Source organism: Tiliqua scincoides, chromosome 8, assembly GCF_035046505.1.
Source record: "Tiliqua scincoides isolate rTilSci1 chromosome 8, rTilSci1.hap2, whole genome shotgun sequence".
NCBI lineage: Eukaryota > Metazoa > Chordata > Lepidosauria > Squamata > Scincidae > Tiliqua > Tiliqua scincoides.
The window spans coordinates 16,905,207-16,929,526 of record NC_089828.1 but is presented as its reverse complement, the minus strand read 5'-3'; the positions used below and the strand labels follow the sequence as shown (position 1 = coordinate 16,929,526).

The following is a 24,320-nucleotide window of genomic DNA, read 5'->3' as shown; positions in this document are numbered from 1 at the left end:
CATATTGCTACCTTAAACTCATGCTGCCAGTCGCCCCAGCGTGGCAGGATGAAGATCTGATGTGCTAATCTGGGGACTTTTGCACTAATCCCAGTGTGTTTGTCTCTGCCTGCTGATTCCAATTAACCAGGCCCTGCTAATCTGCACCAATTGCCTTAAATTGAATCCCACTGGGCTGCCTGCTGACCTGCTGCCAAATTATGCGCATCTCTTTGACATTAGGCATAGCTCTCCTGGAAGGGAGTCTCCAGCTGTTTGAAGACCAAGCAGCTTCCTGGGCTCTGTACTCTGCATATCCTGCTGTACTGTATAGTTTCGTTCTTCACTGTCCACCCTGAAGGCCCATGGCAAACGTGGGTGAGGTTAAGTAATGGCTTCGGATTAACATGTGCTGCAGTTATAACCTCCTTTTCCTCTTCTCCCCAGGCTGTGCCTTTCTTACGTATTGTGCCCGGGATTCTGCCCTGAAAGCCCAGAGTGCCCTGCATGAGCAGAAGACATTGCCTGGGGTAAGTGATGGTATTTTCTGGTGAAACAAATACCTTCCTCTGGTCCAGAGTTCTGTTTGCCCTGTGGTCATGGCACCACCATGTGGCACACTCCTCGGAGTTGTCGGCATTGGGTTTGCCTATACTAGAACCAATGTTTTTGCCTGTAGAGGGACAACACATTTTTGTGCTTGAAGGATGCTTCTGTGTAGACATGTCTTAAACAGAATTACAGCGCAATCCTAAGCTGCGCGGACATCCCTGCACCAGCTCAGTGTATCACAAATGTGTTGTAAGGCACGTTTGTGGCTACTCAGGAGCCAGCTGGGCCAGCACAAACATCCGTGTTGGCCCAGCAGCACCCATGTGAACCCTGTGCCGGATGACACAGGTAAGGTTGTGCCAGGCCGCACGGATACTGGGAGAGGGTGGCAGGAGGGCATTTTGGAGGCAGGGAGGGGGCGTTCCTGGATGGGGGAGGGCAGCACAAAGGAGGATCTGTTGGAGAGGGGGCGGGATTGGCGGTGGTGGCGGCGCACGCCGTATCCTAATCCTGCCTCCCAGCCTGCCCAGTATTGCATCAGGCTTTCTTGGTTTGCACCAGCTATGTTGCTGACACAGATCCTAGAAGCCCCATGGGGTGACTGGGGCTTTACTTGGGGTAAGGGGAAATATATCTCCTTAGCCCAAGAAGACCTCCAGCCTGCTCCTAAGCTGTATTGGATGCAGTGCAGGGGCATGTGGCCTGGCTGAGCCAGCACAGTTTGGGATTGGGCTGCCCACAAATAACAGCATAAGAAAAGCATAAGAATGTACTCCTGATTCGCCAGCTGCTTATGCTTGTGTAGAATGGAAGCAGCTTGTGATCAAGTGAGGCAGAGGCATTCAGGGTCACTGGGTTAGCTTGGCTGGGGTCGGTGATTCAGGCCTGTGACTAGATCATCCTATGCTCCCCTTTTGTAGCTCTGATCATTTAAGTACCCCTTGGCTAGCTCCAAAGCCCCTGACCATTTTGGTGAAAATGACTTTCTGATATGGATTCTCCTTTTTTTTATGCACCTCTTGGTGTTACTTCTCATGCTTTTTCTTCATGCATGTTGTAAAGGTAAAGAGCCAGTAAGAGATCATTACTGTCCACTAAGTGTAGCTCTCCTGAGTCTTGGTGTGGGGGGAACTCTCTCTTAATTTGCTGACATCAAACCTGTTGACATGTCTCTAAAGAATGGAGAGTGCCACATTGCTGTGACCAGGATGGTATATATTCTGAATTTTTGAAAATACACAGAAAAATATACAGAATTAGTATAAGATTGGGCAGAGAATTGTAGTATTGGGCAAAGAATTGAGATCCCAGAGTATCTCAGCATTTTATCTTTTCATTTTTTTTAAAAAGCAAGCATCTAGCTCTTACTGCAGCAAATATGTTTTTGAATGGGCATTGACCTGGTGAAAGCTTAGCAGCCAGGCTAAGGTTTTCCATTACTTAGAGGATGGCAAAATAATATGCAAAACTTGGCAAATTTGCTGGGTTTGTGTAATTCGTTCAGGTCCATGAACATGGCTTTTCTTAGCACATTGTCTGGGGTTATTTTGGTGCAGAATTCTGATGTTTGTAGAGTGTGGAGCAGGGCCTCTTAGCCTGTGGCACAAGTATCACAGGTGATGCTTCAGCAAGGTGTGCTTGGCCAGGTAGATTTATCTGCATGCATGTGAAGTGCCACTGGTGCCCTGGGAATCACAGCACCGCTCTGCCTTGTCTAATCCTACCAAAGGTTTGTAAGGCCGGGTCAGCAGTGCACTGGCAGTGAAGTGCAACTGTGTGATGACCTGGTCATTGCTGTTTGAAATGGAGCAGGTTGCTCAAGGAGGACACAGAGCTGAGGAGAGATCAAGAGGAAGCAGTAACTGGGGGAAAAAACCTGTCCGTTGCTGCAGGAATGTGTGGTGTGGTGTGTGTGGTGCTCCATCCACTCCTGTATAAAGCAGCTGTCCCTGGAGAAAGTGGCGCTTGGAAAAATGGTACTCCCAAAAATGGTACTTGCAAAAGAAAGAAATTGGGAAGTCCTGGTGTAGTGTACACAGCTCAGGCTATGGCTCCTCCCAGTATACTTCTATATCTGTTTATGTGTAAACCAATTAGGATTTTAAAATTGTCAGATGAAGTTGTGCTCCAGGTTCCATGCTGTGTGTGTGTGTTTCCTGTCATCTTCCAGAAGCAAGGCCTGTTTTGTGATTTCCCCAGATTGATACAATGTCCATATGTGTTCTTCCCTGTTATCTTTTTCAAGGCAGGTGAGGATCTTCTTTCATTCCTTCAGGTATCTAGGACTGAGCTGGTGATTTCCACTGCTTCTGGTCATTTTATTGGGTTGGTTTTATAGCTGTGCCTCTCATTTTGGGGTAAAACACCTTATGACAATCTTCTTAAAAGGCAATCTAGAACTATGGTCAGTAAAAATTGACAGAGCTGGACACAGAATAGAAATTATGTAGAGTTGGACAACTTTTTTCACAGACCAAGATACCAGAATTCTATGCCTGTGCACTCTGGGTAGTAGGGACCTGGTATTGTTTTAGTCCTGATTTCAAATTGTCTGTCTGTCTGTCTGTCTGTCTGTCTGTCTGTCTGTCTGTCTGTCTGTCACTCTCATTCTCAAGAAAAATTCTTTTCAGCACACCCACCATGTGAATCACAGCCTGAAAGAGGAGAGAAAGAGACCCCACCTCTTGGTTTTGAGATATGCTTTTGCCTGACTTAAAATAAATCCTGTGGTTTGAGAGGATGGGTGTGTGGGGGGGGGCAAAAACTCTGAGCAAGTGGAACCCAATATTTTGGCCATTTGCCATTACTATAAGCCCAGGACGTGATTTCTCAGGAGCTCAATCCCCTGTAAGACCCCTTTATTTGTTGGAAAACATCATCAGATAAGGTCTGCATCTCACTGAAGTCTCATTTCAATTTACTACTGTACTGTTTGGGCCGAATTCTCCAGAGGTGCACTGTAGATCATGTCCAAGCAAAAGCTGTGAATCCAGGAGCCAGTCCATACTTTTGTGTGTGGGGAGTGCGATGGGGAGGGGAATAAAAGTCTGGACTGTCCCACTTCAGAAGGTGGGTGGGAGAATTGTGCAGCTGAACGCTTCCCTATACAAAGAAGGTTCTGATCCTGAGAAAGAATAGCACATTTGGATGAACAGTTCTGAAGTAGCCTTTTTAGTAATTTTTTTTTTTTCCAGAAATGCAATGTGTGGTGGTGGTTGTTTTTTAACATGTGGGGCCCTAACCTTCTCCACCTACATAATGGAATGGCTCAGGTTCAGGAAGGACTTTCCATGTGCCTTGTACTAAACAAATAAATAAATGGGTGCTTGAATTCTGAGAGGCTGATTGCTGACAAAGTGCTGGTTTGTCACTTGTGGGGGTTCCTATGGCATCATCCTCACTAATTCACTTTCAGGGTCCTGGTTATCTTGTGCTTTCAGAGACATGGGGGGGGGGGAAAGAATGCAAGAGCCATTGCCCCTATAGTGAATGTTGCTCCTGAGAAGCTTTATGGTAGTGGCACAGCCATTTGTCAAGTAGGTCAGTCCTATTTTCAAAGTCGTTAGCCTTTCGAGCCAAAGCCAGGTAGAAAGTGTGTATGTCTGGATTTGTATGTCAGGGCTGTAAACTCCGTAAAGCGTTTGCGTTTTGTGTTTTTTTTTTGAGTTGATGAACGATCCAACTATTAATTGATTAATCTCTTAAACTGAAATAAATGTGGCATATTGCCAAAGCTTAAATGCACGCTTGTGAAAGGAAGGCATTGTTTATCTTGGTGGTGAAATAATGTCCCAGTTTCATTGACAAAAGGGATCAGGAAGATCCTGCTGGATCGGACCAAGGATCTATCAAGTCTGTCAGTCTGTTTTCCATAGTGGCCAATCAAATGTCTCCAAGAATCCCACAAGTAGGGCATGAAGGCACAGCTGTTACTCCCCTCCCCCCAGCAACTGGGAATCAGGGGTATTCTGCCTGTGAACATGGAGGTTCCACAAAGCTATTATTACTACAGCTAGCGATAGATTTAATTTCCACTAATTTATTTAATCCAGTCATTTTCAATTTTTTTTTCATCTCATGGCACACTGACAGGGTTCTAAAATGGTCAAGTCACACCATCAGTAATGTGTGTGTGTGTGTGTGAGTGTGTGTGTGTGAGTGTGTGTGTGTGTGTGTGTTTTATAATTGACAAGGCATACCATGCTGCTGGTGGGGAGCACTCACCTGCCAATGGCCCACTAATAAATGACCCTCCCCCAAACTCCTGCAGCACTCTTGTGGACTATTCGGGTCATGCTAGTGTGCTACTCCACACAGGTTGATAATCGCTGGTTTAATCCATTATTATTGGTGGCATCAGAGGTCAGGCAGGTCATGTACTCCCTGAAGACCCACATGGAGAACCAGGAGGGTCCACCTGGCTGACCTCTGAAACTTCCCCAGTATCCACCTTTGCGAGGGCCAGGGATGAAGCATCATGCCCAACTGAGGGTGTGGCTTCCTTGCTGCCTTTCTTGGCCTCCACATCTGCAGATGGGCTCCTTCAGAGGCCCCATGTCACCACAGGAAGCCCATTTGCAGAAATGCAGAATAAGAGGAGGAGATGGCAACACAGTGATTTGCTTGGTTGCCTGAGTCACTCTGTTGTCACCTCTGATGGTGAATGCATGCTCCTTTCCCTCAGGAGTGCTAAGGTGTACAAGGGTCTGGTCACCTTCCCTTCTACTGTTCTTGGCCTCTCAGAATGGTGAAAGAATGGGGGTGCTTGTTGTGCTCAGGGTAGGAAGTGTTTCACGGGTTTTCTTGACCTGACACCCCTTGCCTCTCTTTGGGCTTATACCAGCAAAATAACTGGCGTAGGTCTGAGGAGATCCATTGTCGACAGGTGGCCTAAGAGGAGGTAAAAGGTATTTCTACTTTATCTCTCCCAGGCTGTCTGTTTGCCCCCACCATAGCATGTAGTACATGCTCCATCAGTGGCGTTGCATGTTCTGGGCTGGCAGGGGATAGGATTAGGCTGTTAGAGTGCTAGCCTAAGCATATTTGCTCAGAAGTAAGTCCCCCTGTGTTCAGTAGAGCTTACTCCCCAACTCCTAAATTTGCATAGGATTGTAGTCTTAATGTAATGAACTGGATGCTGTCTCTCACGCAGGCTTTGGGAAAGACAACAGCATAGTGCCCAATTCTATCCAATTTTCAAGTGCTGGTGCAGCTGCGCCAATGGGGCATGTGCTACATCCTTTGGTGGTGGGGCAATCACAGAGGCCTCCTCAAGGCATGGAAATATTTGTTCCCTTATCTCAAGGCTGCTTTGCAGCTGCACCTGTGCTGGAAAGTTGGTAGGATTGGGTCCTTAGGCCAGTAGCTGCCAAACCGCAGACTGTGGGCCAGACCCAGTGTGCTGAAAAAGCTGCCTGGATGTGGCTTGGCGCTTTCTGTTCCACATGGCAGCCCCTTATCTCTCAAGTCGATCTGCTCAGAATCTCACTCTGAGCAGCCGTTTCTGCTGCCCGTCAACCCAGCAGGCTCTGCACCCCAATTTCCAGGCAGAGACGACCCAGTGCAAGTTTCTCAGAAGGTTGGCTTGAAAGATAAGGGGCTGCAGCATGGAATAGAAAGTGTCATGCTGTGCCCGGACAGCTTTTCCTGCACAGAGCAGGCGGTGGTTTGGAGACCACTGGCTTAAACTTTGATAGATGACCCTAATGAAATTTTTCAGTTTGCCTCTTACTGAGCCTGATTAGCTGAGGTTTTTTGAAAAAAGTTTCCAAGTTCGCATCTTAGTGATCCTACTTACGTCACTGATCCTGCTGTAGGAGAAGGCCAGGAGCCCTGCTTCTCTTCGACTATAACTCTGCCTGGACAACATCCAAGCCTGCTGTGCTTCATGTGTCTTGCTTCTTGTGTCCTAGAGCCATCTGTGGTCCTCACCTCCTGTGTGGTCTGAGTCCCTTGCAAGCTGTTGAAAAGCCTGTATTCTGTATGACTAGCACATCTGTGATGGTATCTAGAACAGGATAGGAATATAGGACATTCTGTATTACATATAGTAGCTGAAATGGCTTAAAAACCAGCAAATTCAATTCCCTTCACTATTGTAGAAGGCCCTGAATTAAAGACATTAATTTCAAACCAAATGATGTACTGAACTTCCCTTGTCTCTGATTCTCTTTCCTATGAAAGAAGTCATTGTTATATCCTGAAAAGCGAAATATCTTCTCTGTTTCAATACAGGTGGGAAGGAAAAGCCACCTGTATGCTAGTTTTTCATCACAATTGGCACAGGAAGGAAACTATCTACGTGGCACTGAGGCTTTTAATCACAGCCCCACTGATACACTGGGAGGGAAGCAAATGTTAAACTGTGAGAAAGCTTCAGTCCAATCATCTACTGGTTGAATCACTTGATAAACTTGCAGACATAATATCTGTACACATGTATGCAACATGCATGACGCCGACTATCATGGGATATGTATTTATTTAGAATAGTTGTACTCTGGGTTTTATCGAAATAATCCTCAAGATGGTTTACAGTCAGTGGCGATCCTGGCCCCTCTGGTGTCCAGGGCCAGGACTGTAGCACGCCACACACCCCCCCCAGTTGAGTACTCCCACATTGGGGGCCTCAGAAGGCCTTAAACATAACTTCCAGTTTTTGGTGGCTTTCCCAGCCCTCTGAAGGGGACTAGGAAGGCAACTTCAGCAGTGGGGGGTGCGGGTGGCGAGGAACAAAATGGGGGATGAGGAGGGTGTCGCCACTCCTGCAGGTATAACACCCAGAGCATTTGACCCCCTTACCCCCCCCTGGTACACCACTGCTTACAGTGGACTGCTGCAATAGTAATTAGAACAAGCAAACACACACACACAGACACAGACGCACACACACAGAAAAAGAGAGAGAGAGAGGGAGCTCAGCAGCCCTTATCCCTCTGACTGTGACCACAAGTCAGTCACTTAGGTAACTTTCAGCAGAGTGTGCTTCTTAGCAGGGGGAAGCTTCCTGTTCCCGCTCCTGATGATGGGTGGTGGCTGGAGGCAAGCAGGCCTTCTCCTTGCTGTGGTATTCTTCCTGGGTGGTAGGGGGTGAAACCTTCCAGTAGCTCTTAGCCTTCTGGCCAGTGGCAGAGGCTAGGTGCTCCTTGACTCTGCAGTGCTCAGTGTACAGTACTCAGGCCACTGGCACTTGGAGCAGCATGTTCTTCCTGGCAGGGATGGGGAGAGCCATAAGCTCCTTGCAGATGCTCCATCCTCACTGCCCTTGGACAACTGTCAGTTGGAGCAGAACGGGTGTATATTAGCGTGTTTGCCTACAAGTGTGTGGGTGCACATCATTGCTTTGGGTCAAATGTAATACTTGATTCTTATTCGGCAACTTGTATACACTCGTCCACTCGAATAAATATCACAGACCAACAGAGTGAATATATAATAGACGGAATTCTGACATGGAAAGTACAACAGTAAATCAATCAGTGCTATAAACAACACAGAGATTTTAATGCTACAGAAGTCCTAAGCAATGCCTCCAGGAGAACTTGCTCCAAAATTTGTGGTTGCTTCAAGTAAAGTGTGCCCTGCTTCCTTTCAAGCTAATGTTTGCTCAGGGGGCTTTGTGCTCTGTGTTAATTCCAGAGTTCTAAGTTATCTCCATTGGGGGGGGGGAATTTATTTTTTAAGATGCGTTTATGGCAGTTTGTCAAACAGAAAAGTTTAGTTTGTGGAACCTTTATCTCTAACTTAGTGTAGTGGTTTACCTACAAGGGGGGCTGACACAAGAAATACTACAGGCACCACAATGTGCAGGAAACATCTTTTGGTTAGATGCGCACCTGCACTTTGCTGTTGCTGCCCAGAATGGCTCCGATGGTGGGTGGGAGGACCTGCTTATACTTGCAGTACTTGCCACTGTGCTGCCCGTGGCTATGTCACTAGATTAATCAGATGGCAACCAGCTGCAGATGTTTCTGCTGAGGCTCTTTCCAAAAGCCTTCTACCTGACCCTTCCACAGTGTGGGTGTCCAAACCAGCACAGCCATAATAGGTTAGAGACAAAGGAGACGGTGTCCCCGAGGGGTGAGTTGGCAAGGGAAGCCCTCCTGCTTTTGCCTGTACACCTCCTCTGTTCCTCCATCTCTGTCTTCCCAGATACAAAAAAGGAAGAAGGCACAGAAGAACATGTGGGGTTGTGGAGAAGAGGAGGCTCGATCAATCATAAAGTTCCCAAACTTTATGCACTGGGACCCACTTTTTAAAATGATACTCTGCCAGAACCCACCTAGGTTTACATTAAAAAAAGTTTCACCTTACAAGTTACTCAAGCCTCTGTTTTGATCGTTTCTGCTCTGATGGAGGGGCACCTTCTGGAGCAAATGCATGGAGCCCTATGGAAACCGAGCTGTGTCGCGCATTTACTTGTGAGTAGGTGACTTTGCCTTAACCCATCGTAAAGGGCAGGCTGAGAGGAATCCAGTGACACCAGAATGATCCTGATCCTGAATCCAATGAATGCAGCCCAAAAAAACACCAAGAAGGAATTCCCTCCCTCCAAGCAGACAAATGTATTGAGCCCTATGGAAAGCCAAACTAACCCTCACGGTCACATTTACTTGCAAGTAAGCAAACATGCCTTGGCTGGTGGTCAGGCCAGGCAAAGGGGAATGTGAAGCCATCAGAATGATCCTGATCTGATGGAACTGGAGCTCAACAAATGCTCCAGAATGTAGCCTGCCCTCCCACTAAAAAGGATCAGAGGCTTCAGCTGATAAGGTGAACTTTTTTGAGACTTGCAAAGCCAGGTGGTTCCTGACAGTGATCTGGTTTAAACAGAAGTTCTTAAATTGAAATGGGCACTGGGTAGGGCTGAAAACCTCACTGATTTTGGATGGGGGTGTTATTGCAGGCAGGCTACAGAGGAAATTCACTTGGTGGAACAGGGCTGGCTTCTGCTTATTTATTTGTTTTAATTATTTATACTTATTTATTTTAATTTGCCTGTGATGTCACTTCCACCATGACATCACTTCTGGTGGGTCTTGGACAGATTGTCATTCTAAAAAGTGGGTCCCAGTGCTAAAAGTTTGAGAACTGCTGTAATAAGATGTTAGTAAGTTGACACCCGGGTGTGTGTGTGTGTGTGTGTGTGTGTGTGTGTGACACCACTAGTGATCAAAATCACTAAAATCACAGTTTGGAGGAATAACACCATCATGTTATATATCAATCAATGCATAATTTCATGCAGAATGTGTTCTATCTTTGTTCTATCAAAAGGTACAGCCAAAAGACAAGTGGGGGTGGAGTGATGGTACAATACCACGCCCACCACCTGGGGTGTTGCCCCGCCCACTGCACGGGGGGGTGACACGAACCCTAGTGATGCCACTGACTTTGTGTTCAACAATTGGATCAGAACAATTCTAGTGACCTTGCATTCCCTTTCACTTGGACTTCTATGGGAGATGAAGCACATCTGCCTCAGTGGCAGACCTGCCATTAAATGAAAGAGGTAAATGCCCCGGGTGTGGAGCCTCGCACGCTTCTAAGATGATGCAAAAGCCTCTCTGAGGCTCTCGACATGGTTTTAAACTGTGCTTCTGGTTCTCCAGAAGCACGGTTTAAAACATCGGGGAAGCTTCAGGAGGCTGGAGCCGTGCAAGGTTTTATGCCCTCCAAGTAAGGGGGGAGGCGGATTTGCATGTGGGAGGGCGGCAGAATCCCGCAAGGGGGGCACCATTGTGGACCTTTGCCCTGGGACGTGGGACTGGGGACGTCCTCTACTGATCTGCCTAATGAGTAAACCCGTGCGTGTGGCTCTGTTTTGCTTTCCATAGGGCTCAGTATATTTTCCTTGTTAGCGTGTGGGGGCTTCCTTCTTGAGTGTTTTTTTGGGATCTGCATTCATCAGATTGGAACGATTTTGGTGGTGTTGCATCCCTCTCACCCTGCCCTTGGAAGTGAACTGAGGCATGTCCAGCTACTTGTGAGTAAACATGCATGTGCAGCTCAGTTTCACTTTCCATAGGCCTTGATACGTTTTTCTTGTCAGCTTGACAGCTTTTCAGTTTCATGACCCACCAACAATTGGGAAACAGCATTTTGGGAAACACTGGGCTAGAGCATATCCTGCTTGCTCCCCCTCTTCCTTTTCAAATCCAGGATTGGAAGGAGGAGGAGAAGTGGCGTCACCCATGCCACTGGGTCAGGGGACGGCCTTTGCCCACGGCCTCAGATGCCAAGAGGTCTTGGGCTGGCCCTTATTCTTTCTGATTTTCCAGATGTTATCTGTCCCATCTTGCATGTGGTGGGTTCCATTTAGTCGCATTATTATGTTTTATTACAACTGTATTATTAATAGATCTTTATAACTTTGTAATAGCGATTGAAAGCTTTAAATGCCAATAAGGAGTGAGGAACAGATGGAGCATATTAAACCGAGTCATGCCATTGGTAGTCTGCTCAACAGCAGTCCTGTTTCCCACCTGCTCTGTCTAAGTTCCTTTGAACAGAATATGCAAGGGACTGGGACCTTCTGTGTGCAAAGTCTGTGCCCTGCCACTGAGCTGTGATCTATGATCATTCTCCTAAGGCAGATGTCCATCAATATCAAATTATTACTACCTGGGTTTCGTTTTCCATTGTCATCATATGATTCATTATTTCTCCAAGATGACAGAAGTTGCCAGTTCTCTTAATTTATAGATGTCCACAGCAGTTGTCCCTTCCTGGCCTATAGCTGGTGTGTGGGGAAGGGGACAGGCTGCATAACAATGGAAAAATAGAGCATCTCCTGTACTACTAAAATCAAAAGATGAGACCCTGTGTAAGATCCTCTCTGTTTGGGAAGTTCTGTTCTCAGGAAGCAGTTGCATCTTTTTTTGTAGTGGCCCCTGCCCTTTGGAATCCGAGGGCTATTTCTCACTGTGCTATTGTATCTGGGCCATATGACTTCAGGTTGCATGTAGGGGCTCACAGGATAGAATCTCTCTCTCTCTCTCTCTCTCTCTAAAAATCCTTCTGTATAGAAAACCAGGAAGGGGTTCTAACTGGCCTTCTTTCTGATGTGCTGGTTCTCTGTGTGCAGAACATGTTTTTGTATGGAGGAGCATTCAAACATGTGACTCCCCCACCTGAATTCTGAAGCAGTGGTTCTCAAACTTTTAGCACCGGGACCCACTTTTTAGAATCAGAATCTGTCAGGACCCGCCAGAAGTGATGTCACGACCATAAGTGACATCATCAAGCAGGAAAATTTTTTAACAAACCTATGCTGCAATCCTACCCACACTTTCCCAGGAGTAAGTCCCCATTTACTATCATTGTTAAAAGCGTATACTTAGTAGCCTGTTAAAAGTAGAGATCTGTAACATTTCCCCAAATGTAGTCGCATACCATGATAGCAACAAGTCTAATACATCAGAAATAAAATATCGAAATGAATGGGGACCCACCTGAAATTGGCTCAGGCTGGGTCGTGACCCACAGTTTGAGAATCACTGGTCTGAAGTGTTTTCGCTGTTTAGAACTGCCTCAAGGGGGAGCAATGGGGGAGGGGAATTTGCCCCAGGCCTCCGCAAAGCAAGGGTCCTCCTGCCTCAGCGAATGAATTACAAGGATGCACTTGATGACTTAGCATCCATGAAATCGAGAAAGAAATACTGTGCTTTAGACCATGGTGTGTATGCTGTACAGCTCACTCTACTGCTGAAGTGGAACTGATGTTGCGCACTGCTACAGCTGGGACTGCTGTCTGCACTGCTGCCTGTGCAACTCCACTCCATTTCACTTCACTTAAAGGAGCGGCAACCCAAATTCTCGTGCAGTGAGAATATTCCCCCAGTTCCCCTTGCGCACCCCTCAGTGCGGAAAGTGCGGTCTAATTTTGCTCTCCTCAATTTGTTCTTTGCTTCCTGGCTTTGTAATTATAAATTTAATCGTTGCTTTCCTTGCACACTGGTAATGCCACGCTGCTTCAGTAAGGTGTCTCTCAGGTAAACTCTCTCTGCCTATCTGTTGTCACCGCTGGAACGAGCAGTGAAGACCTGCTTGTTCCAGGACAAAGAAGAGCGGCAAGCAGAATTCTCACATGGGCTCCGTGCAGCCGAGAATTCTCACATGGGCTCTCCTGGCTTTGTACGCACACACACATGGGTCCTTGTATAGGGCAGCAGCCCTGGGGCTGTTTGCCACCTCTGTGAGAACTAGGCCTGAGATTCATCTGCTGCGCAGGTAATTTGCAGGTGCTGTAAGACATTCTTGTTCACTTGTGCTTCAGATGGGATTTGATGCTTTTAGATGTTTTTTCTGGTTTATAGCATTTGAGATCTGGTGACATTTTTATGGGTCTGATGCTTGTTTTATTGTGTTTCTTATTGTAAACTGCACAAATCTGGTAGATAGAATGAATGTAAACTGCACAAATCTGGTAGATGGAGTGAAATAAAACTTGTTTATGTGTAAAACTCATAAGGAACTTATGGGCGGGTGTTGGGACCTGGCCCACAGGCATAAATAAGATTGGGGTATTTTTCTCCAGTGTGATCACATTTGTGCTTATCCAAATGGATGCCCCAATTCTATCAAGGGCCTATGGCAGCAGATCTCATGATCCACTGCTGAAAGCCCAGTTGCAGTGGCATGAAAGCCATGCTACATCATTGTCTCATGTGTGCCAGACTCACTTGGATGCTCTACTAGACCAGGTAAGTTGGCGGTGGGAGCAGACTGTGGGCAGTTTGGGGGAGGTTCAGAGCAGGGAGGGCAGGGAATGGGCTTGAGGGGTTGAATCTCAGCAGCAAAGGCACATGCAAGATCCTATTCCCAATTTTTCAACCCACCCTGCTGCCTTCCTCTACTTGAATGTACACCAACAAAATAGCTGGTGTGGCTCTGAGCAGATCCATAGGTGACAAGGCGGCCTACTGGGCAGCAAGCGTAAAAGATCTCTTGCTGGCCATCTGATTGCCCCCCCACCAAAACATGCACTCTGTTGACGCAACTGCACGCTGTAGTATGCGGGGCATAAGATTGACTCCCCATCTTATATCCCATTTGCATATTTCTTTATTGTTAGACATATTTAACTACTCAAAAGAATAAAAGATTTTGACCTGCAGAATTTCAACGTACATGTCAACTGAGAATCTGCCCCATCCTGAAGTCTTGGGACGAGCAAAGCACTGCGAACCCCAAACATCCAACATCTGGCAGGGGTGTGGGGGTGGCTCCAGTGAGTGACTGGCAATGGGTTAGCATTACCCTTTCCACAGCATGCCCCGAGTAGGCCACCAATTGGCCATTGGAAGACATTTTGTTTCTTTCCTCTAACTGGTAAATTATTCTGTTCCATCTCAGTGATGTCATCTATCAATTTGGGTTTCTTGTAGTGGTATCATTTTAATCTGGTTGTACGTATTATATTGGTGATTTGTACCAATCTGGTTATATTATATTTGTTATTTGTTTCTGTGCATATGTGGATTCCTGGAGGATATCCAACAATGCATTATTGCAATGGTTGCCAAACTTTAAGGACCAGGACCCACTTTTTAAAATGACACTTTACGAGACTACCTAGACTTTTAAAAAGTAATATTGAAAGAATTTATTTATTTATTTATTTGTCAAAAAACTTGATCCATTTCTCATAATGAGGCACCCCTAATGAATAGCCTCAAGACCTGAGGGGCTTGGTTGTGTGACCCAGGATTCACCTGCCCCCTCCCCCGTCATGAATGAAAAACTGGGGGAAAAAACACACCAGATCAAAGATGCCCACACATTTATCTCCCTACATTTACACAGGCTTGCAGACCACAGGAGCTAAGCTCATTGCAAACTGGAGGAACTCAGATATTTTAAGGGCAATTAGCAGCTATCTTGCAAATTGCAAGAGCTCAGCTCTTCGCATGGCAGCTAGCTGGTTTTTTAATCACCTCTGGGCTTGAGGTAATTAGTTATCTTTCCACCACCCATGTTTTCATTGGAGACTCTGTGGGACCCACCAGAAATTGCGACCCACCAAGGGGGTCCCAACCCACAGTTTGATAAACACTGCCTTAGAGAGTGATCTGTACACATTTTTTTTGCAGGAGTGTCAACTTTTCCATGATTAAAGATGTAATTATTATACCAAGTCAGGCTAATGGTTGATCTAACCTGATTTATAGGCAGTAGATTTCTTCAAAATCTCAGGGGTATTTGTAAATTTGTAGCTTGGTCCGAATAAATTTCTTGTACATTTCCAGACATTTGCAGGGTGAAGACCAGCAACTGACTTGTTGATGGTCCATTGAGAGATGTATCCACCCTGATTTTGGCAAGAGAGGGGGAATAGTAAGACAGTTCTCATGTTCATATATACCAAACAATATAGCTAAGTTATTCCAAGGGAGTTCATTGACTCATCTAGCCAAGTACTGTCTACACTGACTGATTCATCAGAACATCAAGCAGAGGTCTTTCTTGGTCATCTTGGCCAAGATCCATTTAGTAGGTGATGCTGGAGTTTGACTCTGACACCTTTTGCATGCAAAGCATGTGCTCTACCACTAAGCTAGGGCCCTAAGGAGCAAGTAGAAGGAGAGGAGAATGAGCTCTCCCCAAACCTTGGGTGGGAGATTTCCCTGGGGGATGGGCAGGAATTGCCCGCCCCCCACCCTTGTAGCTCATCAGGTCCTTTACCTTCACCTTAAAGGAGATCTGCTGGTAGGTATGTCCTTTTATCCTGGGCAATCCACCCCTCAGTCAGGAGGAGCTCTGTATGAGAGAACTCCAGCAGCTGCCCCAGTGAGGTCAATTGAGGGTCCAAAGGAATAAGAGACTCAAAGAATGATACATTTATGCACCTAGTATATGTAATAAACCCCTTGCTCTGCAATGGACAACTGTGCGGTGTCCCAACTTGCCTTTTCCCACCCCCTATGATGTGGAGCTCACCCTGTGGCAGGAAGAGGAGGTAGCAGGGTATCTCCAAGGTGCTAGATGAAAGGGGACGCATGACCTTAGAGTCTCTCAGCTCTGTAGAACCAGTGAATCCTTATATTTGTAAGGGGGTCCCTTTTGGATTCCGGGCTCTGCGTACACAATCTGCAGCAGAGGATCTGGAGGCAGGACTCTGGGTTGTTGGCCAGCAGGAGCTGCTGGCTGCATGCAAGAACCGTTTCTAATGCCTAGAGAAAAGAACAAATGAGGCTTGCATGTGTTGATTGTGAGGAACAAATAAGCCACTTGACCCAGCATGCTGGGAGCTCCATCACATCAGGATAAAAGTCCTGCTCAGACATTATGCTCCCTGGAGGAACAGATAATTATTTTCTAGGTGGCCTTTGAGGATCAAGACCAGCTATCCACAAGGCCTATTGAAACTGATGCCTTGGGTGGTGAATTGACAGGGGTGCCAGCCTTCCTCTGCTACTGCTGTTTCTTTTCCTACTCCCTGGATTCTAAAAGAAAAAAGGAAAATGAAGTGGAAGAGGAAGTCTTCTGTGTCAGTGTCTGCCTCTTCCAGCATCTCTGACGTTCTAGCCCATTACTCTCCTCTCTGCCTTCCTTTTCAGATCCAGGGAATGGTGGAAGCAGCAGGAGTGATGGAGGAGGCTGCCAGATTGGGCAGTGTGTGCTACTGGAACATATATTCAAACATTATAGCGCCCTTTGTGGTGGTGTGAAATGTGAGACGCCATTGTGCGTTTTCAAGCTACTAGAACTGACGGAGGCTCAGCACCCTCTCCTAATGGCCCTGCGGTGTATGTTTTGGTTGGGTTTTTTTGGTTCTGTTCAGTTCTAATGACTTGACTTATTGTTGTGATACATTGTATCACAAATGAAATTACAAATCAAATAAATAAATAAATTGTACATTTTACTGTAGAGCTTTGTAAGCCACCTTTGGCATTTGATTTGGCTGGATCTGGGAAAGGCAGGATATAAATTTTCCCAACAAACATGTGCAGGAGTGGTTCCTAGAGGCCCCACTGGTCTTGGAAAGTCGGTGGTTGAGGCAGGAAAAGGGAGGATCAGGAAAGTTTTGGGGCAGGGAGTGGAAGGGGCATGTCAGACGAGATGGGTCCCAGTAGCACCAGTGTGTACCAGGATCCTATCCCCTCTTTTCAAACCTGTTCCTCCACTTTTTGTGCCTCAGAATTATGCCAGCTATATAGCTGGCATGAGGAGACCCATAGGCTACCAGGAGGTCTATAGAGAGGTAAGGAAAAAATATTGTTCCCGCACCCCCTTGGTTTCAGCACATGCTCCGTCAGCATTGGTGGCTGCACCATTGCCAATGGTGGGGGGATAAGATTGGGCTGTCAGTTGATTAAGTGGTCATTCAGTGATAGTTGCATGTGAATAAAAAAACTGTCCTACCTTTGACTGTAATTCTCAGTTGCTCGGTATTTATTTTGACAATATTTATCTTCTGTTTCTCAAAATTATAGTCACGGGTTACTTGGGAAAAGGCTAACTTTACAAAGCTACCCTACAAAGCTGAATTTCTAAAACATTTGAAAATAGCTCCAATTCAAAAACTCAGATTCTGAAGTTTTTTTTCCAAGTTTGAGTTTGTGTGATTATTATTATTATTATTATTGCAAGCTAATAGGTGCTTGTTACACAAAAGCCTGTCAGAGATGCTTGAAGTGAGATGGGCTTGATAGGTCTCGGACAGTCCAATCTTAACTGGTGCCAGCACAGACCGGCTGCATGGCCTGCGCTTTATTCAGTGCAGATTAGGAAGTGGTTGGAGGTCTCCTCAGGGTAGAAAGACTATGGTATCGTGCTCTGAAAGGTGGTTCTGGAACAGCATCTAGTGTGGCTGAAAAGGCCAATTCAGGAGTGACAATCCCTTCCACACTGGGAGCAAGTGCAGTCTGTCCCTGGTCTGTCTCCCTGGCTATGGGCCTTCCTTCTTTGCCTCTTTGCCTCAATCTGTTGGCCAAGTGTCTCTTCAAACTGGAAGAGGCCATGCTGCACAGCCTGCCTCCAAGCAGGCCACTCAGAGGCCAGGGTTTCCCACTTGTTGAGGTCCACTCCTAAGGCCTTCAGATCCCTCTTGCAGATGTCCTTGTATCGCAGCTGTGATCTACCCATAGGGCGCTTTCCTTGCACGAGTTCTCCATAGAGGAGATCCTTTGGGATCCGGCCATCATCCATTCTGACAACATGACCGAGCCAATGCAGGCGTCTCTGTTTCAGCAGTGCATACATGCTAGGGATCCAGCACGTTCCAGGACTGTGTTGTTTGGAACTTTGTCCTACCAGGTGATGCCGAGAATGCATCGGAGGCAGCGCATATGGAAAGCGTTCAGTTTCCTCTCCTGTTGTGAGCGGAGAGTCCATGACTCACTGCAGTACAGAAGTGTACTCAGGATGCAAGCTCTGTAGACCTGGATCTTGGTATGTTCCGTCAGCTTCTTGTTGGACCAGACTCTCTTTGTGAGTCTGGAAAACGTGGTAGCTGCTTTACCGATGCGTTTGTTTAGCTCAGTATCGAAAGAGTGTCAGAGATCGTTGAGCCAAGGTACACAAAGTCATGGACAACCTCCAGTTCATGTGCAGAGATTGTAATGCAGGGAGGTGAGTCCACATCCTGAACCATGACTTGTGTTTTCTGTGTACAGACCTGTGTAACTGTTGCCAGCACAGACAGGCTGCATGGCCTGCGCTTTATTCAGTGCAGATTAGGAAGTGGTTGGAGGTCTCCTCAGGGTAAGAGAATATTTTTCCCTATACCCCATGTTGAGCCGCAGCCTGTTCTTTGGGGCTTCTTTGATCCACACCAGCTGTATAGCTGGCACAAACCTGGGAAGCCTGATCTAACATCAGGAGAGCCGGGAGGGGGAGTTAGAATATGGTGGATCCCACCCCTTAGCTGATCCCACCCCCTCCCAGACCCAATCTTCTCCCATTCCACCTCCCCTCACCCACAAACTCCCCCTCCTTGCCACCCTCCCCGTGCCCCTTCGCCACCCAGTACCATCCTTACCTGGATGCAGCATTTGTGGGGTGGCGCAGTGTCTGCAGTGCTGGGCGAGAGCGCAGTTAGGATTGTACTGTCAGCCACTTCCAACTCCATGATGCTTTGATTCCAATAGCCACTGTATTGTATTGGCAACCTTCAGTCTCGAAAGACTATGGTATCGCGCTCTGAAAGGTGGTTCTGGCACAGCGTCTAGTGTGGCTGAAAAGGCCAATCCGGGAGTGACAATCCCTTCCACACCGGGAGCAAGTGCAGTCTGTCCCTGGTCTGTCTCCCTGGCTATGGGCCTTCCTTCTTTGCCTCTTAGCCTCAGACTGTTGGCAAAGTGTCTCTTCAAACTGGGAAAGGCCATGCTGCACAGCCTGCCTCCAAGCGGGCCGCTCAGAGGCCAGGGTTTCCCACTTGTTGAGGTCCATCCCTAAGGCCTTCAGATCCCTCTTGCAGATGTCCTTGTATCGCAGCTGTGGTCTACCTGTAGGGCGCTTTCCTTGCACGAGTTCTCCATAGAGGAGATCCTTTGGGATCCGGCCATCATCCATTCTCACGACATGACCAAGCCAACGCAGGCGTCTCTGTTTCAGCAGTGAATACATGCTAGGGATTCCAGCACGTTCCAGGACTGTGTTGTTTGGAACTTTGTCCTGCCAGGTGATGCCGAGGATGCGTCGGAGGCAGCGCATGTGGAAAGCGCTCAGTTTCCTCTCCTGTTGTGGGCGAAGAGTCCATGACTCGCTGCAGTACAGAAGTGTACTCAGGACGCAAGCTCTGTAGACCTGGATCTTGGTATGTTCCGTCAGCTTCTTGTTGGACCAGACTCTCTTTGTGAGTCTGGAAAACGTGGTAGCTGCTTTACCGATGCGCCTGTTTAGCTCGGCATCGAGAGAATGAGTGTCGGAGATCGTTGAGCCAAGGTACACAAAGTCATGGACAACCTCCAGTTCATGCTCAGAGATTGTAATGCAGGGAGGTGAGTCCACATCCTGAACCATGACCTGTGTTTTCTTCAGGCTGATTGTCAGTCCAAAATCTTGGCAGGCCTTGCTAAAACGATCCATGAGCTGCTGGAGATCTTTGGCAGAGTGGGTAGTGACAGCTGCATCGTCGGCAAAGAGGAAGTCACGCAGACATTTCAGCTGGACTTTGGATTTTGCTCTCAGTCTGGAGAGGTTGAAGAGCTTTCCGTCTGATCTGGTCCGGAGATAGATGCCTTCTGTTGCAGTTCCAAAGGCCTGCTTCAGCAGGACAGCGAAGAAAATCCCAAACAAGGTTGGTGCAAGAACACAGCCCTGCTTCATAGCCACTATAATAATAATAATACAGGTATTTCTATACCGCCTTTCTTGGTCCTCAGATTTCTCCTTAGACTTTATTCAAGGCGGTTTACATAGGCAGGCAATTTAAATCCCCGACATTCAGATGTTTCTTTCTTGATCTGATCGCACATTCTGGCTTCCATCCTCCCATGCTCAGAGCAGATGGAATAGCTCGGCTCAGCTTGTCAGCTGCTTCAAGGTGGCACGGTGCCGGTGGCCTCGAACTGGCGACCTTCGGATGTTATCTTCAGGCAAATGGAGGCTCAACCCTCTAGACCAGACCTCTTGCCCTGCTATAGACATGTTTACAAAAAGTATTGTATGTCAAAGAGACCACCTGGGATGTAATCACTTCTTATAACTGAATAACTCTCATCAGGGTCAGCCCAAGTTTCCCTGGCACCTGAGGCAGCACACCAAATGCTACTCCCCTTACCTAGTGGTGCACCAGCTTCTGTTATCTCCTAGAGACCTAGACCCATCTTCCTTCTCCCACTCTGGATTCAAAAAGCAAGAGAAGAATGAAGTAGAAGATGGAGTGTGACAGTGAGGAGAATGGCGAACTCGAGTATCATAGATGCTCTAGTCTACCACTCTTCTCTCTTCCACACTTCTGCTCTGTTTCTGTCTTCCTTTTCAAGTCCAGGGAGCTGGAGGAAGAGTAACAGCAAAATTGGGTGAAGGCAGGTGTGCAAAGGGTGCCCTCTGTCAGCCTACCATTTCAGTCACCCGGTTCAGTCACCCTTAAAATGGGCCCACCTTGATCCCTGTGTGAAAAACTCCCTGTTTTTGGAAAGCTAGCATGTCAAGGAGATGGCCTCTGGCCTTTTCCTTGATAGGGTAGTTTACTTTGTGCTGTTAAACACAGGAGAGCATTTAGTCATGCAATTTTCTCTACCTGCGTTCTGAAGTGATATACAGTAGTCCTATGATGGTTGTTCTATACCATGTTCCCTCAGCCCCAAACCTACAGATTGGCTCTTGAGTGCTGGTCACCCAGTGCATTGATGGTATTTATCCATCACAGTTCTGACGGCAAAGGGTCAATGCCATCTGTGCAATTCAACCTGTCCCAGAGGAGCTCAGTGGTCCTTTCACTTTTCTAGGTTGTTTGCTCCCACAGGGCACCTTAGGGTGCCCCCTGCCCCTTGTATAGAGCTTGCCGGAGGAGGCTTACATCCTTTCTTAAAAGAGGTTACACAGAAAGCTATTGACCTGCTGTTCTAATTGCCTGACATTCTGTTTAGTAAACCCTAATTACTGGAGCCAGGAGTTAAATGGGAGGCTGTTAAACGAGGATTGACAGCTGTGGCTGTGGATCTAATTACAGGCATTCCTTATGCACGGTGCAGGCCCGCGCTGCCTCTGTTGCCGTGGAAACGCACAGGCATGGCCTGCGCTCTGCAAAGGGAGCCATAAGCATCAGCCAGCCAGGCACAGTCCGTGCCCTGCAGGCTCATGTGACTCACTGGGTTCTTGGCAGAGCAACCCTGAGGCATTGAGTAGGAGGCCCAGCCCCATAGTTCAGGGGCTCAGGCCACTGGCGCCATGAGTAGCCTCGGTCCCTGCGTGCAAGATGCATGAACTGGTACTGATGATTCTCTCTTGATGAGAGCACATTGGACACTGAGCACACACTCTGCTGTGAGCTTTGGGCCTCCTTGCAAGGAACTGAGCCAGCCTCCCTGAGAACGGGATCCGCGGCCACTGCTGCATAAGTATTTTCCTGTGATCACCCTGAACAGAAGCAAACAAGAGCACCACGTGTGTAAAGACAGACCAGCTGCCAGGCCTTAGGAAAGACAAGGCAGTCAGTTTCCACGGTTTTGGGAGTCACTGGCAGCAGACTCACCAGACTAGTTCCACTTTATGGGAACCCACATGATATATAAGGCATTTTCTTGGTGCTCCAGGAGACGGCGTTTGGCAAAATTCAGCTGGCTCTCAGTGACATTTTTTTTAAGTCCCATTTTCGGCACCTTCTTGTCTCCTCTGCCTTTTTCTGCTGTGTTGGGTGTGAATCCCCTTTTATTCAACATCAGTCTAGGTAGGCTAGGAGCAGATCCATTGCCGAAAACCAGGCAGGGTCAAGATGCAGAGGTGCAAACGAGGCCAGCGGCAGCTGTGTATATGGTCAAAACCAGGCAGGGTCGGGATCCAAGACAACAACAGAGGATCTGGCAGTCCAGAAGTAGCGGTACCATCAATGCTAGGCAGGGATCAAGTTCCAAGGGTGCAGGCACTTTTGCAGTGTCCTCTAGGGAGCAAGTTTGGGATTGGCCTTTGGGGGGGTCTGCTGACTGGATGCTCAGGCAGGCTGGAACTGCAGCTTAGATAGCACCCCAGTGCTTGCATGGTGGTGGGGAAGGAAAGGGCCCCTTAATGAAGTCCACAAGCTGATGGGCCCTGACCTCCCCAATTTAAGCTAAATCAGGGACACCCTGCAATCTTTTGAGGGGACTGGCTCAATGGAGCTGTCTCACCCCATCCCTGTAATTCAAGCCTTGAAACCAAGAGCTCATGCTGCAGGGTTTTAGCAAAACAGAGGGCTATTGGTTGTGCATTACTGACTCAGTAGAGGGCAGTGTTCTGTGTTCCTAAGAGCTCCAGGCACTCCCTGCCTCGGCAGCACCAGAGGGGGTCAAGTGCCCCCCCCAGCAAACAGTCCCCCCCCACTGCCACTCTCTTGCTAGGCCCCTGTGGTAACTTGAAGGAAAGGTTCAGTACTATACTTCTCACATGCTCAGGGTGGGTTATTTGTATTTCCTATAAAGGCAGCTAGCGTGCCTGTATGGGCACGCTAGCAATGATTACCATGGCTAGCCCCCCTATCAGCCGGCAGCAGGGCTTTGCTGCCAGCTGATTGGCTGGCTGGCATTAGGGGACGGGACGACTGAGCCTGATCTAGCGCGCAGGCACTAGACCTGGCTCAGTTCCGTATTGTTTACCTATTTTGCCTTGTTGCGCTTGTTGTAATTTAATAAAGTGGCCCATTTAATCCCATACCTGTTGTTGGCTGTGTTTATTGGGGAATGCATGGTAAAGAGCATTCCCCATGTATTCTCTTCCATTTATGTTTAGGGTAGAAGGATGAATGTGAAATACATTTTTTCTTTGGAACTCTAATATGTAGGACAGAGTTCAGAGTTTGACTCCTCCCCCTGGAAATGCATTTTACCTATTCTGTTCCCCCTCCAATATCTAGATCTTCTGAGGGGACTGGCACTAAAGGTAATGGAGCTGTTTTTCACATCCTTGTGGGTGTCGGAGTGGGAAATGAATGCCAGTGTCCTCATCTCACCATCTCTTTCTGAGGATGGGCTTGCTGTTCCTCTTTCTATCTTGTAGCCCAATTCAGGAAGAACCCAAAGCTGCTACTTGTATTGATGCAAGAGGAACTAAGTAAGACATAGATGGGGGGAATTGCACAGGGAAGACGCAGATTGAGAGAACAGCAACTGGGAAGTGACTCAGCACTACAGCAGAGAGAGAGAGGGAGAAGAACAGAAGAAACATGGAAGTTCTATGCTTGTTTAATTATGTTGATGAAGATGATGATGATGAATTTGTCTTGCTTAATGCCTGGCTGACTCAAGCAGCTACTTTTTGAAATGCTACCTGCAGCAAAGTGCCCTGAATGGGCACACCTGAACCAGCAAGAGAAAAACCATGAGAACATCTTAATGAAATGGCAAAAGGGACCATCCTAAAATAATGGCCAGAGAAAAACAAAACGTCTTTTCCCTAGAGTAAAATATGTGAATTGGTTCTATTTGTTGGTGAATCCCTTTCTTTCTGCACCCTTCTGCAGCTGATTTTTACATGGAGCCCTTCCTTGCCAAGGAAGTTTGGTTACTGCAGTTTCTATGGTCTGGTACAGTATGTCAGTTTGACTTGGCACAGTGCTTTTCAGTCTCTGTTTATGTTTGCTTTTATTGAAAGCAAACTCTTTGGGGAGATCTGGTGTAGTTTAGTCTTGAAGGGTGGCAGCCGAAACCACAAGTTGGCCTACTTGGTGAGCTTATAGAGCAGGTCTTTGATCATTGCACAGATTGGTCTTGTGAATGAGTCCTATGTGGCTTGCTCTTAAAACAAATCCTAAGCATGTCCACTGTGAACATCTCACATGCATTCTAACAATACGTTAATGTCTCAGGGCTGATTCACAAGATTGTATGTGCACGTATTCTTTTTGAGCAGACCAAAAAAGGCCATCTTGGACTGAGAAATGTGGCCATTTTCACAGGAACAAGCTCTTAGAAAACAGAAAGCATTTGAGCATGAACCTTCCTTATACAGAGAGGCCGATTGTTGGCTCATCTAACTCTGTATTGTCTGTATACTGACAGGTGACAGATTTGCAGGCAGGCATTGTTCTCTGCCCCACCTGGAGATGCCAAGGATTGAACCTAGGACCTTCTATATGTTAAGCAGATGCTCTACCACTGAGTTATGGCTCCTCCCATTTTTAGTGTCACCTCCTGTAATCAAAATGT

The 24,320-nt window shown here is 47.2% G+C and overlaps 1 protein-coding gene across 19 annotated transcripts in view; it reads left to right on the top strand.

Moving 5' to 3' along the window:
• The window catches only part of CELF6 (CUGBP Elav-like family member 6), a 189,996-nt gene that overhangs the window by 13,604 nt on the left and 152,072 nt on the right, over positions 1–24,320 (top strand). For all 19 annotated transcript variants that reach the window (XM_066635182.1, XM_066635196.1, XM_066635199.1 and 16 more), the window contains exon 2: positions 427–509. In XM_066635182.1, coding sequence (XP_066491279.1) covers positions 427–509 — 83 coding nt within the window. The remainder of the gene's footprint in view (positions 1–426; positions 510–24,320) is intronic.